Below are 15,408 nucleotides of genomic sequence, written 5' to 3' on the forward strand. Positions count from 1 at the left end.
TTTTTAAATCATATGTGGCATATTCATTTTAATATATTACAAATTTTGACTGTTATTTGTCTTTAAAATATCAACTCAAAATACCTAGGTCGATTCGGGACACGGCATGTTTTATGAGATAAGTGGTGCAATGCGTCTGTATGGATTTTGACTACTAATACTTAACAGAGCAACAGACTACATGTCAGCACAGGAACAAACTATATTTGTATGCTTTCTCTTTCAAAATTATGAATTACCTCAACATTTCTATAGCTAATATTATTTCAAATTTGTCATTTATCATTCATTAATTATTAATTTCTATTGTATAATCACTGTATCCTAATTTTAACGTAGTCATAACGATAAAAGTATTCATTATTCCTAGTTTCACATGTACTCGTTTGATTTCCTGGTCGTAAATTTAGGATGCAGATAGGTTTTGGGATATTAAACATGTACTGTCTTTCCACCAGTAAGTGTCACTATTTTACTGTTTGACTTCTCAATGTTGTCATTCCTGAGTGTAAAATCAGCTGTGTAAAGTAAAACTTAATAACACCAAAAGTGACTTACTTTGCTTCTAAAAAATAAAAGCACAAATTCTGAAAAATCAAAACAATTACAATAAGAGGAATCCCAAAAATATCAAATGTCATAAACAACAAGACTAAACTAATTCAGTTTACTTCTACTGTGTTTCACGTAGCCTACTTGTGTAAAAATATTAAAGCAACATTCCCCCACGTTGCTATTTTGCGTTTTCTGATGTTTTACTTTGAAATGCAGCACAGGAAGTGCAGAGGTGTATTCTGTCCGGTCTGATAGCGGTTGGTTGCAGTTGTGAAGTCCCGTGACAAATTTTCATTGGGAACTTTCTACGGTGAGGAAAGACTGATGTTTCCTGCTTTCCTCACTCACTTAACCGTACGACTATAGACAACTAAGTCCAGTTTGAGGATTTATTTATGACCGAAACTGGGAAAATGTTCGCCGTAACGACGATTTAACATCTTCAAAGCGAAAAATCCTCATCGGACCAACGGAAATATATGATCACCGGATCAGAGGACTGTACGGTACGTGATGTTCATGTAAACGTTACCTTGTTCCCGTTTTGCCAACGTAGTGTTGGCTGGCGTTTGGCAAAACATACACAGCATACGGAGCTTTAGTAATAATGTTAGCAGCAAATAATGTCAGCTTTTTCCTTTTCCCAAACAATATTAAACTAATGTGAAGCTGAATCTAAACAATGTAAACAAAGTTTACTTAGCAACCTAAACTGTGTTCCATACAGAAACTTAAAATATGTGTAACTGTGAGCTTTTGGTGCATTGTTTACAGTTCGTGGGAGCTTGTTGAAGCGTGTCAAACCCCTCATTTAGTGTGTGTGTGTGTGTGTGTGTGTGTGTGTGTGTGTGTATGTGCGTGTCGGTATTTTATTTGTGTTTATGTGTTCAGCTCCTCCCTCCTCCGGCTCATTTTGTTCTCCTCTCCACGGTTGGAGAATGTGGTTTTTTCCTGTAACACACGTGATCTATGCCGAGATTTAAAAAAAAATAGTGCCGGTATTAAGTACACAAATAGCCTCAGGTGTTAGCTCACCAAATGGCCCAGCCAAAATTAAACAGGACTAGGCGAGGCCTTTTCTGTGCTGTGTGCTAGTCAAGCATTATCCTCCCCCATATAATTGTTCTCTGCCTGCAGAAATTATGTGTCAGACCTCATAGGCTGTCAAAATGAATCCCCACGTTGGATGTTGATTCAGCTGTTTGGTATGGACAGAGGCACATAACCATTTGTGAGTTGGATGACTTGTATATGAATGTTTATCCTCCTGTAATGCTTCATAAAACTCATTTAATAAGCTTGTGGTGACAAGAGGGATGCTTTTCTTGATAATCCTTTCTCTGTTCTCTGCTGACATTATTTCAATTCTTTTATGTGGAAATCTGCTTGCTAAGATATGAGGAGGTTCACAGCTGGTCTCCTGATGTAACAGGTGGCTATTAAGAACATGTTTTGTATAACCAGAGTGGTTGATATGATATGAGCCTAAAATAATATCACGCTAATTCAACAACAGATGGAAAATATATAAATTGTTTGATTTAAGAACAGTTTCAACAATATGATGTGTCTTATATATATTTGCATTAATGGAACAGCTTGCCTTTCAAAAATTCAGTAAAAACCTGAACAAAAATTATTTCTTTTTAGTTTGTAGTTTCTGTTTTTGAATAAAAGTCTAAGTGATTGAGTTGTTAATTTAGTTGCTTCTGGTGAGATGAGCTGGTAACTGGGTTTACTCCAAGTGGTAAGTAGCCAAAAGGGGCTAAAAAGTCTGTAGCTATTCATAAAACAGTCAGGGCTGTAGTGTCAGACGCCTACGCTTACAATGCCACTGATTTTACTCAACTGTAGTTGCTCCAGTTTTCGGAAGTCAACACCTCCACTACACATTGTGTAACTGCATGATGTCATTATGTCATCAAGTCCAACTTTTGCCATTATCACAATATGTATTTTTTATTTTTTTTGTATTAAAAATTATACTGGTATTATAGTGAACAATATGATGGATCACCCCTAAAAACAAGACAAATTTATGAAAGATATATTTTACTCTACATCTGTTAGAACTGTGGTGGAGGAGTATAAAAACACCAGCCAACATTAGTTCAAATCTCACATGTTGCTTAGACTTGCCCAGCTGGAGCATCCAACACTCTTTGATGTCTATTTTTTTCATTTTGTCAGCGCACAAGCTGATTCAGGCTTGTTTCTAACAGGAAGTAGGGGCCACAGTCTGCAGACTGTGGATTTCTGTGAGCTGTCTGGACATTCAGATCAGTTTAAAAGTTTGTCCAGATGGTTAGGTTGGTTGCACGCACCGGGGTTGACTGAGTTCATGCCCCTCACACTCCTCCAGCTGCACTTCCTCAATCAGAGATCTGACCTCTGTTGTATTATAATGAGATATGTCTAAATTGGATTAATGTTTATTTTATCCAGTGTTATCCCAGATGTATCGTGTCCAAACTATTTAGGTGTATTGCCAAAGTTTTTAAGTGAATCTAAACACCTTTGGGTCGGTTTATTTGCATTTACATTAAGTTAATAAAGGTTATAATTGACAGCTCTTTTGAAATAGGTTGTCTTCCTAACTCTGTTCTTTCTGTGTTTGTCTCAAATAACCATTTTGTCTTGCATCGGTCTGTGTTTTTTTGTTTATCAGTGGATGCAGGCCTGATTAAGCTTTCACATTTGATTTAACATCGTAGGGAGAGCTGCGCTTTGTTTTCTAGCTAAAACTGCTGTCACACATGATACACGGCCGCACACGGAGAGAAAAAATATGTTCAACATCCTCTTAGGATATCCACAGGCAAGGATGTGTGTTCGAGCTAAGCAGGAAGAATGCTATTTTTGATCCTGTGTAGTAGTCCAGCGTATTTGTGCCTGTCAGCACAAGTTAATTCATGTTGTGGCATACGTGCAGAGCATGCTGGGCTTAAGCTGCGGCTCAGGAATGTGCTTAACAATAATCTTGTTCCTTTTCATACTCATTATGCCTTTCCAAGCTTTGTTTTCACTTCTTATAACATACTTGACAATGCCTGTGAGTGGGTGTGGTGAGCTGCGGCATTCCATATGAAGGAGATGCAGTGTCAGCTGAAAATGTAAGTTGTACTAACTAGACACTTATAGGTTAATTCTCCCTTGCGCAAAAGTATTTGTGGAATGTTAAAAAGCGGGTCCTACCCAGTGACGTAGAGTCAGTTTAACATGAAAACATGCACAGATGTGTGGCAGCTCAAGGAAATGGCCAACAGTTTTTGTGCGCTCATGCCACAGTTGCTCAAACTTGCTCAACAAACAACCAGCTCTCTGTATTCAATAGCCACAATTTAAAAAAAACCCAGAAAACAAAACAAAACAAGACTTTTGCCCTGCAGTGGCTAGTCAGAGGAGGCAAACCTGGTAGCCAAAATGTGTCATCTGCATATTGGTGGTGAAGATTAAGTTTTAACAAAACTTAAACAATACTTGAGCATCAGTTGACAGAAAATTTATCAGCAACTATTTAGATGATTTATGATTCTAAAGTTGTTTTTTTTAGCATAATATCCAAAACTTTCCTGCTGTCAGCTTTTAAAATGTGGGGATTTTCTGTTGTTTTATGTCATTGTTAAATCATTATCTTTGAGTTGGGCATAAACAAGACATTTTAAGACTTCAACCTGGACTCTGAGAAATTTTGATGGGCTTTTTTTTATGCATTTCATGGACTTAAACACAGTTGATTTAATTGATGAAAAAGTCAGCAGAATACTCCAGTGAAAATAATGCTTAGTTACAGCCCTAGATTTATCACTTTCATAAAGTAAAGACAGTTGTGTGGGAGGAAATGTTTTTGTTATTGGTCTTTTGGTTTGGCTCAATATGTGTGGCTGAAAATGAAACTAAAGAAAGTTAGAGAGAACAACAGAGAAAAAAGACGTCAGAGATGAAGAGGGCATGAAGGTCTCTCTGATCGCACACATGCATTTTAAAGAGGGGCGCTCTTTTTGCTGTACCCTCACCCTGACGTGAGCAGAATGACTTATGCCCTCAGGATGCATTCAGGATCAATATGCAAAAGAACGTTGACCAAAGGCAGGTTTTTCCATTTGTTGTGAACAAACAACAGTGAGGGTAACAACAGAAAAGAAAAAGTACTCAACAAACGAGGCTGACCTCACTAACATGAAACAATGGATAAGTCAGAGCAGCAAACAAAGAGCTTTGTTGTAAAAGAAACAGACGTGACATGGTGGAGGGAAAGAGATCTGGGTGTATGTGATATATTCAGATCACACGGTGTTTAGTATATATCCTACACATAATACAGGTGATATTTCGACCTATCCTAATTCATTTATAACTCTTTGTAACAATAATGAACTTCCGTCCTTCTTCAGCTTCAGGAAACTGAGGTCTTGACCTTTTGTTACTACTGTTGTCAGGGGACGGAGTCTATTACACCTCAGCAGTGAGCCTCAATTCTCTCTTTAAATGCCGGGAAAGAACAACTTGGGGGGTCTTAGTCGTAACCCTTTGAAATCTCTTTCAAAAACATGGAAAGAAGGCAATGAGCAACTTAAGAAACAGAAAAGAAAAAAAAATGGCCCAAAAATTTGCCAGAAATAAGTAAAAGGTTTTAAGAAAATGACCTAAGCAACAACAACAAAGAAAGTGAAAATAATATAGAAGTTATAGTTTTCTGGGCATTTTTCTGTATTTTTTGATAATATCTAATAATCCCCTAGCTAATTTTCAGGTCATTTTTCTGCCACCTTTGCCTTTTCTTTTCTTTTTTTTTTTGTTTTGTAACTTACGGACATTTCTTTCCCAGTTGCTCATAATGTTTGTGCTCATGTTTTCAAATAAAATTAAACCAATTATTTCAGGTTTTAAAACTTTAAATGCTTTTGAAGTGCATCTGAACGCAACAGATAAAAAGTGATGTCAATCCAGGTGTTAAAGGGTTAACCTATTGTGTAACCCCAGCTTCAAAGACGGAAGGTTGTTTAAAAATACCTTTCTACTGAACGGAACAAGGGAGAATGTCACAGACCCAGCATGTGTAACGGAGATAGTGTGTGTCAGAGTATGAGTATGTGGTCACGTGTTAAAGAGGGGATGTGTGAGATGACTGCATGTGGAAGACAGAGACTTGCAAATCTCATGTGAGGCTTTAACAAGTTGTTATTAATCAGTATGTATGTGTGGTAAGTGTTTTTTTCATAGTGAAGAATTGGAGGAGGGGGAGGATGGGATGTTCAGAGGAAGGAGTGAGTTAACTGACTGCTCAGGGGGAGGGGGCCCGCCTGCTGTCATTTAACAGCTCACTGACCCTCCTGTTGTTGCGTGTGCACACACTAGCCACAATCTTCACTCTCCAAGAAAGCACGGGGAACTTCAACACAAGGTTTTCAACCAGCAAGCTTTTTTCTTTTTAAAAAAGATTATTTTGGGGGGTTTTTAACTTTTATTTGACTGGACAGATATTAGCGTGAAAGGGGGAGAGGGGATGACATGCAACAGAGTACATGGGGTGCCTGCTCCACTAGTTGAGGAACTGGGCACCCCCAACCAGAAACCATATCTTTTTTTTTTTTTTTTGCAAGTCACCAATTACTGTTGATGTCTTTTGCAAAATGGTCATAAAGTGCCTCAGGGATGATGCTTTTCGGTAGGCAGACCAGGAAGTTAGTTTCGCCCTGGTTCCCTCATCAGAAAGCCTATAGGATTTTTCCATTATATTTTGGATTATTGCAGAAGCTCAACTCTGTGGCAAACAAACATATATGACACTTACACATTTTGTTCAGTGAGATAATCTTCATAGATTAACACCACTTTAAAGAGTTTACACTATGGTCGTGTTATGTATCCTTGGGCAAGATACCCCAAGTTGCTCTCGATGGCTGTTCCATCAGTGTGTGTGACTGAGTACTGAGTAGCATGTAGCTACTGATACGGAGGCCTTTGACACCAGTGTATGGACATTTGAGCCATTTCTTAAAGCCAAGTGTGATACTTACAGGGAAGCAACTGGGGGCCAAGTGATCTTTTGTACTACGGACTTGCACAGCTTAAAAAAAGCTGTGACCTATGACAAGCGAGGAAATAGGAGTTTAGATTGATCGATGAGGTAATATCATGGTTTGTTAGTAGTTTGTTTCCATGATACCCATCAACAGGATTATGTAACAGCTAAAACATCTAAGAAATACCTCACAAAAAACAGCAGTGAAGAGGCAAGCAAATACTAAAAAACTTAGTTACAGTATGGGATTAGTGTTTAACATATCAGGTGTAGACAACATAAACATTTGAGCCTGAAATGTGTAGCGAACCGAAATGAAGCACCAGTTTCACTTCCTTAATAACAGGGTGTTGTGTTCTCTTTTCTCCTCTGCAGCAGTGACCCAGGATGGGGACGGGCCAGTTGTATACTTGAAGTCTTACCGTGAGGAAGACGCTTTACTTCATGACCTTGCACCTTTGAATATCGACAGCCCCCAAGATGGACGAGCAACCCAGTCTCCCCAACGTCAGCATACCCTGCCACAACGAGCAGAGGGAGGGCAAGAAAAAGCGTTACACAGTACGTAGAAAAATTCTATTTATTGTTTGACTTGCAGTTCTGAGCAAAAATAATTTTACAAAGGTCATTTCAGTAGTTGGTTGTCAGTTTGTGAATGTTACATCTGTAGCGAAAAATCATATTAACTGAGCATATGAGCATGTAATACTACTCCTTGTGTTTACATGGACTCTCCTTGCCCTTTTTTCAGGTTTACAAAGTGATGGTTAATGTAGGACAACAGGAGTGGTTTGTCTTCAGACGTTATGCAGAGTTCGATAAACTCTATAACACAGTGAGTTTTGGAACAGTGTCATTTTGATTTTACAGCAATACCTGACACATTACCATACATTTGTCGAGTCTTTGACTGGCTTTGGTGACATGCTGTTCACAGTACATTTAGAATAATTATATACTTGTGAGTGTAGATGTTTTCTATCCCTTACATCAGTTGCTCTCCTGTCTTTTAATGCAGTTAAGGAAACAGTTTCCATCTATGAACTTGAAAATTCCTGCTAAGAGGATATTTGGGGACAATTTTGAACCTGGTAAGTGTTCACGCCAGGCTTATGTATGACATGACAGAATCAGAATCAGTACCTCATGCTCAAAAAATATATGTGCTTGATCTTTGTTGTTTGCCTAGTATTTGTATTTTTTTTTAACAATGTATGTGTCTGCCCGATAGAGTTCATCAAGCAAAGAAGAGCAGGGCTGCATGAGTTCATCAAGCGAATTGTCTCACATCCTCAGCTTTGCAACCAGTAAGTGTTGGTGTTCTCACTTTCATTATGCTACACCACACTGAGTAGCTCCAATGATGTAAAAAATCTAATGAGATCAGATGTGTTCAGCCATATTTTTCACTCGGCCTGAGTTAGATTTAAAAGGTTCAGAATGTTCTGCTTTTTCATGCTTTACCTGCTGATGATACTTTATTTCTGTTTTGCCCCTTTTTGAACTTTATAGTCCAGATGTGAGGACCTTTCTGTTGATGGACAAAATGCAGAACTTTTCAGATGCCTCAGAGGACGAAGATGACAAAGTGAGTATCAACTTATCAACAAATTTTGATGGATCAGTTTCTGTTTTTCTTTGTGTATATTTTTGTTCTCCTGTTGACTAAATCTTTTCAATTGATGTGTTGGATAGTCCAGATGAGAGCTGCAAAGATTGACTGATTCGTTGTCAGCTAGATTGCCAATCAATTTATCAGTTTGAGTAGTAGTAGCTTAAAAAGAAGCCTATGTTCTCCAATTCAAGCTTCTTAAATGTGAATATTTTGTGCTTTCTTTGCTCATCTGTAACAATAAAATTAATATTTTTGGGTTGTGGACAAAATGAGGACATCATGTTGAGCTTTGTTTACCATTTCCTGACATTTTATAGACCAATATATTGATTTATTGAGAAAATAATCAACAATCGTTCCATAGTCCAGATAAAGTGTAGTCTGTAGGTCTTCTACATCTGTTAGTCTATCTAGACTCCAAATAAATACAGATAGTAAACAAGTTTCCCACAGATAAAGGACTGGATTCTTGGATCTAAAAACTCTCCTTGAATCAGTGCTGAGTGTGTTTCAGTTTAAGTATGTGGTTACATTTTGGCGGCTAATCTAGATAATGTTTTCTCTGCTGTTTAATAGAACAACTCTACCTCCAGAAACATTAACCTGGGGCCATCTGGAAATCCACAGTATGTTCAACCTGTTTGTATTTTATGGTGCTCTGTATGTTATAGATTTGCACGTTATTAATATTTCATTTTGTTGTATATTTGCACTATTTATCTGCATTTTTTCCTACTTTGTACTGCAACTGCTGCACAATATTTCCCTTCAGGATACATAAAGTCGTATGTGATCCTATCGTGTTTTACTCAACTTCTATTTACACTTTAAGAAGATCTAATATTTTTGCACAAAGCAGACTGCCTTGATGTTTTTACTAACCTTGCAGCTGTGTGCTGTGTACATGCGCTGAGTTTAATGTGCTGTAATTCTTATTTCAGTGCCAAGCCCACAGACTTTGACTTTTTGAAAGTCATAGGAAAGGGAAGTTTTGGGAAGGTATGTGAACCACACAAGACTGGAAAGTACTGCTTCTTTCTGTTCATACCAGAGTGACTAACGAGTATTGTTTCGATCAAATAGTGTGGTAGTTAGTCGATCTTCAATGTGGTAGTTTACATAGAAGGTAGTTTTATAAATCAGCTTTCATAATGGTGTTGACTGATATAGATTTGTCATACATATTGGCTATGTGTAGAAATGTGTCTATGCTGCTGTTGTTTTTCCATAGGGGTAGCAGCAAGTTTTAGTTCTGCATGTATTGGCCTTTCCATGCAGGAAGTGAAAGTCTTATTGTGGCTTACACTGTTGATGAAATCTTTAACATACTTTCTCTTCCTTGTGATGCAGGTTTTCCTTGCAAAACGAAGACATGATGGAAAGTATTATGCAGTCAAGGTTTTACAGAAAAAGGTCATTCTCAACAGAAAAGAGGTAAGTTTTACTATCAGTATCACCCTGACCCTATCAATATTTCGGGCATGCAGATGTTGATTATATTTTTCTAATACACTCCTTGCAATTAGCAAAAACACATCATGGCAGAGCGCAACGTGCTGCTGAAGAATGTGAAACACCCTTTCCTGGTCGGGCTTCATTATTCCTTCCAGACCACAGACAAGTTATACTTCATCTTGGATTTCGTCAACGGAGGAGAAGTGAGTCGTTTCAGTTTTGTGAATAATGCGCTCACACAGAAATGACTCACAAGTTCAAGAAAAGCTGAGAACGGCAGTTACACAGGACATTGTTATTAAATAGCTTTAATGAAATTCCTCAGTGCCACAGTGCTGTGTGTCAACACACCTCCATGTGCGAAAATCCCATTAGAGATCACAACATTAGTGATAAAGAACTCACACAGTGTGACTCCCTCTGTGCATTTACTTCAAGTGTGAGCAGCCTTTTTAAAGCTGCCGTGTGTGACTGACTGTGTGAGGGTGACTAAATACAATCTGTATCCCAGTAAATCTGCTTCTTGCCCCTTTTGGATGAGCTGACTACAAAGACCAGTAACATGTAAATCAAATCAGCAGTTACACTTTCCAGTAAAAGTTATTTATGTTAAGATTAAAAGGGTATTATTTATAGGCTCTTCATACATTAGAGTACTTTTTTTGCAACTGTATCCAATCATGGTTAATCATTTGATTTTTGCACTCATGGTGGTATATTCTCCTACAATACAGTTGCCATGTAATACATTGCAATAACTAAAAATAACTTTTTTATTTTAGCTTTTCTTCCATCTTCAAAAAGAGCGCACCTTTCCAGAGCCCAGAGCAAAGTTCTATATAGCGGAAATGGCAAGTGCACTGGGATATCTGCATTCTCTCAACATTGTTTACAGGTATGTTCGGGGCTTGTTTCAGTAAAAACAATTTACATTTAAAGAAAAGCTTAAGTATTTTTTAACCTGGAGCCCTTTTCTCGTGTTTTTGTGTAAAAGTAATAGAGACAGCAGTTTTTTACAATGGTCCAGTATTGAAAGAGAACTGTGGACTGTAGATTTGCATACCCTGAAGTGCTTGTTTTTGCCACTGACAGTCTTGGATTGTTTCGAGTGTCTTACAACAATACCCAAAAGACCCTGCAAAGAAATGAAATGTTTTTCTTAACCTTTCGTTCAATGATGTCTGCTTGTGTGTGTAACCAAGTTTAGTACAAGGAGAAATTTCGCTATGAAATCTTGCAGTTTTTCCACATAGTAGAAATCAGGCTCCACCATGACACTGAATTAAGCAATATTGCAGGAGGGGGAGTGCTGTTGTACTGTGTATCATCATGGCTGTGATTCGGTCATAGGCCTCCTGCCAAAGATAATCACAGCCGTGATGATATACAGTACAACAGCACTCTCTCTCGTGTGATATTGCTTTTATAAAACAGTTCAACAAGCCTCATTTATTAATTAACAGTAACACGCCACAGCAGATAATGATTGGTTTGTTCATCTCTTGATTTTTTTTTTTTTGTTCCGACACAAATAGTTCCGCAAAACCGCTGGAAGTGATAGCTTTTGCCTAGCAACACAATACGTTTTCCTTCAAACTATCAGGAAAAAAAAAAACTAACTAGCTACTTTGTGTTTGTTAGGTCTACATATTAAGTGCAGGACAGCTGCTTAGTGAACACTTGTCTGTGTGTTTCCAGTAAAATAACAGTCTGTTAACCGTAGCACACAGTTGTATATTGTGTGTCTCTCTTGACTCACCGAGTTAGAAGAATCCTCACGGGCTGTGCAGCTTCGCCCCCTCCCGCACTTGCGCTGACATCCACCTCCAGCTGCCTCACCCAGCTGAGGAAAGTGGTTCCCGTCGCCATTGGAGGTAGTGGGCAGGTCAACCTCAGAGTTCCTGCCGGGCGAGCGACTGCCAAACATCCCCGTGCCGGTTTTAAAGGGCTCCTCGTCTCCGCGCCATGTCTTATAACTTAGTTGAGCACAGTCTTGAAGCGCCGCGTGGGGGTTAGCTTAGCTAGCTATAAAGAGACAGCTTAGCTAAAAACAACACCGCGAATAATAGCTCCGCACTTCTACATAAAAGCCCTCACGTCGCTGCAGCCAAAAAGTAACCGACCGTCCTGAGTTCGCTTAACTGGATAACTAATAAAACAATAAACAGGACGGAAGACGGTGTGACAGCTTCAACAGCAACTGCTGCCTTTTTTTATTTTCCTTTTCCAAAACTCCCACAAATTCACGAGCCCCAAAAAGAGTGGAAGTTCCCCCCATTACCCTTTTTTCCTGTCATACGGAAACTCTAGAGGGACACACAATAGACCTCCAGGACAGTTTGTTACACTACAAACTACAGTAACATTAGATAACTACCAACAGTTAATATAGGCTTAAGTAATGGTTTAGAACAGCTGTGAAGTGGAGTGATACATGAGTCAAAAGTCCCAGGGATGTAGCCTATCAATCATAGAATGCCTGTCGACCAAAAATGTGTGCATATATATATATATATATATATATATATATATATATATATATATATATGTGTTAATTTGGATTTATGACCTCAGTTTTCCAATTGCTGACTACAGCTCTGTGTCTCATATACTGAAAGTAATTCATGTGTGTTAATCTCATCCAGAGACTTGAAGCCAGAAAACATCCTCCTTGACCATGAGGTGAGTATTCCTGTTGTTGAACACAATAATAATCACCGTAGCAGTAATTACTCTGATCATACCTGCTACTTTTTTCAAGTTAAATATCCAGCTGACCATACAATGTGCCTAAACACTGGCTGCAGATTTATTACGTAAGACCGTACAGCACAAATGTCATTCTTTCCCAGTCATATTTTACCTCCAGTGCTCAACAGAGTCATTTCCAGTTCCAGCAAGACAGCATGCGTGTGATTGGATTAGGTCTTACTAATGATTTTCCTGCCTAGCCTTATTGAGAAAGTGAGGGAACGGTGAATGGGACTGAGCGAGCTTCACTGCAGCCAACATTCCTGGGCAACAATAGAATCCTCAGTCCTCACGAATAATGAGCTGCTTGTGTGGCACATGTTGTCTGAAAACGTCCCCGTGTCTTCTCTCTTTCTTTTAAGGGGCATATCATTTTGACAGACTTTGGATTGTGCAAGGAAGGCATTTCCCTGACAGATACCACCACTACATTCTGTGGTACACCTGAGGTAAAGCACCATTGATTTGGATGTTTAAATCCTGCTAATTTTGCACCAGGGAGTTTCAAAGTCTCACCTTCAGTGTCAAAAATTAATAAACATTAACAGACTTTCTGGATCAAAGTGTGGTTAATGATCTAAGTATGAGTGTATTCCATCTAAGGCTATACCGCTGTCTGTGTGGGGATATGAGTCACATTTTCCCAGGAGAAAAATAGGCTTTTATGTGCAAAAATAGCCAATATACATTTGGTTGGTGTGTTTTTAGCCAGGAACAAAATGTCAATGTCATATTATTATGTTTGTGTGCTTCTTCTGACCAGTACTTGGCTCCAGAGGTCCTGAGGAAGCAGCCATATGATAATACAGTAGACTGGTGGTGTCTGGGTTCAGTGCTGTATGAAATGCTCTTCGGCCTGGTGAGTTTTTATCCAGTTTTCCTCAAATATCCTAAACACATATTACTTATTTATGCAGCATACCCCACAAGTAACAGTTAGGAAGTCTATGGTACTTTTGCAGGAAAAACTATGTAGTTTAAACATAATGTACTGGTAAGCTGCTGCAACTTTGATGATTCTTTAAAGAGCTTTATGTTTGAGAATATCATTGTGCGGTCTCACCTACTCACATGCCCTAACTTGTCTCTTTTTTTCATACCCTAGCCGCCATTCTACAGCAGAGACACACATGAAATGTATGACAACATCCTCCACAAACCGTTGGTGATGCGTCCTGGTGCGTCCAGCACAGCCTGGTCAATCCTCCAGGGACTGCTGGAAAAAGACGGCACACACAGGCTGGGGTCGAGGGATGACTTTGTGAGTGGTATTAATTTGTATACTATGTGTAATACATGCATTTACAGCAGATTTCCCTATGTTTGGGATCCCCCTTGTGGCTGATGTGTGTACATCATATCACAACATCATTTTTTTCAACTTTCTATAAATACCAAATTATGTTACATTTTTCCCCTCTACATTTTCAGAATGAGATCAAAGCACACAGCTTCTTCTCCTCCATCAACTGGGATGACCTCGATCAGAAGAAGATCCCTCCCCCATTTACACCCAATGTGGTAATATTCCTTTCTTGCCCTGTATTTAGAGCAATATGCGTGTTTAACAGTAACAGTGCCTTTACTTTTGGAAAACTGCACCCTGCACTTAAGAGATACACTGCAACACACATTGCTTTTGAAGACTACAGGATTAAAAAAAATTGTATTTAATTTGATCATATTTCAACACTCACTGGTCCTTTTGGTAACAAAGACCTGAATGAAGATGTAAAACTTCATAAAGGTAGAATCCATGTAATGCTATTGTGTGCGATTGCACAGCTGTTGCTAATTAAGAGTGAAGGTTGCCTAATTAAGTACCATCTTTTAAACTACCTCATAAATGCATTTTACAGACTTAATTTAATGTTAGGTTTTGGAGTTTTACCTCTCAGGTTTTGTCTTTGAAGATTTTTGATCAACAGTTTTTTTTTTAAATTGCCTTATTTTAATTACCTTTATTATACATATGTTTGAGTCTTAATTTTTAATGTTTTATCTTTATCTTGTTGTATGCCATCAAATTAAGCCCCTTTTATATATGCAGGTTGTTTTGAATTTGTCCAATATGACCCATGTTTTTATTCCCTCCTACCCCAATGTTTGTACAGAGCTCCTGCTGTGACATCTCAAACTTCGATCCAGAGTTCACAGATGAGATGGTCCCCAACTCCATCTGCTGGTCTCAAGACCATTCCATAGTCAATGCCAGTGTAATGGAGGCAGACGATGCGTTTGTGGGCTTCTCTTATGCCCCAGCTTCTGATGACTCTTTCCTATGAAACATTCCCCATGAGGTCTTGGATTGCCTTAACCATCATAACTTCTTTTGACTAAAGGGAAGAAATTGTACCGTGGATTATAACTTGTTCTATGAAACCAAAGCGAGAGGATGAGACTAAACAGCACTTAAAACATTTTGGTTGGAACAAAGCGTGCCAGAAAAGTCTTTATTTTTTACCAATTTGTATTTATATAAATATGTATACATAACAGATGATATTTTTAAGAATTACGGACAGACATCCTCTTGTTAATGGTATTTCTGGTGGTTTCTAAAATGAGCCTCTTAAAGCCTTAAATTTGTCCCTTTAAATGAAATCAATAAGCAGTTTTCTGGAAAACTTGAACAATTCACTGGACTTAAAATCACACCATTTGACTGCCAGATGGAGGTGAGTTTGTCCATGTAATTACTGTAAAAATACATTGTAGCTAAACTGGAAATAGGGATTACTTGAGAGACCACCAAATAAAGCATTATGGTTTATAGGTCACATTTGTAAACAAGAAAAAATGTCTTCTACTTCTTCATTTACCTTTCAGTTTGTCTTTAAATATTGAGTGAATTGTTTTTTATTGGACTGTGTTGTTTTTTTTCGCTATTCTTCAGCTTATCCCATTTATTCATAACTGCAGAAATTAAAAATCCACCGTACTTTGCTTTGCAATTAAATAGGCTTATATTCCTGCACAATAATAAAAAAATATGTAAAAGAAAGTG

General features: G+C 38.2%; 1 protein-coding gene across 1 annotated transcript; it reads left to right on the forward strand.

The window, feature by feature from the left end:
* Window positions 1–828: 828 nt before the first annotated feature.
* Window positions 829–15,408, forward strand: sgk3 (serum/glucocorticoid regulated kinase family member 3). The gene is made up of 17 exons (XM_042510452.1): window positions 829–1,061; window positions 6,956–7,141; window positions 7,332–7,415; window positions 7,599–7,671; window positions 7,812–7,887; window positions 8,093–8,168; window positions 8,772–8,821; window positions 9,137–9,194; window positions 9,546–9,629; window positions 9,722–9,853; window positions 10,433–10,545; window positions 12,296–12,332; window positions 12,764–12,850; window positions 13,165–13,260; window positions 13,507–13,662; window positions 13,833–13,922; window positions 14,516–15,408. Exons 2-17 carry the CDS (start codon window positions 7,061–7,063, stop codon window positions 14,684–14,686), a joined length of 1,464 nt encoding a protein of 487 aa, XP_042366386.1. The 5' UTR covers window positions 829–1,061; window positions 6,956–7,060; the 3' UTR covers window positions 14,687–15,408.

The sequence above is a fragment of the Plectropomus leopardus genome, chromosome 21, assembly GCF_008729295.1.
Source record: "Plectropomus leopardus isolate mb chromosome 21, YSFRI_Pleo_2.0, whole genome shotgun sequence".
In the NCBI taxonomy this organism is placed as follows: Eukaryota; Metazoa; Chordata; class Actinopteri; order Perciformes; family Serranidae; genus Plectropomus; species Plectropomus leopardus.

Coding starts and splice junctions, on each gene's coding strand:
- sgk3 (XM_042510452.1), top strand. CDS start 7,061: ATGGACGAGCAACCCAGTCTCCCCAACGTCAGCATACCCTGCCACAAC. Junction 9,195..9,545: donor GAAAGGGAAGTTTTGGGAAG/GTATGTGAACCA, acceptor CTTGTGATGCAG/GTTTTCCTTGCAAAACGAAG. Junction 9,854..10,432: donor ATTTCGTCAACGGAGGAGAA/GTGAGTCGTTTC, acceptor TTTTTATTTTAG/CTTTTCTTCCATCTTCAAAA.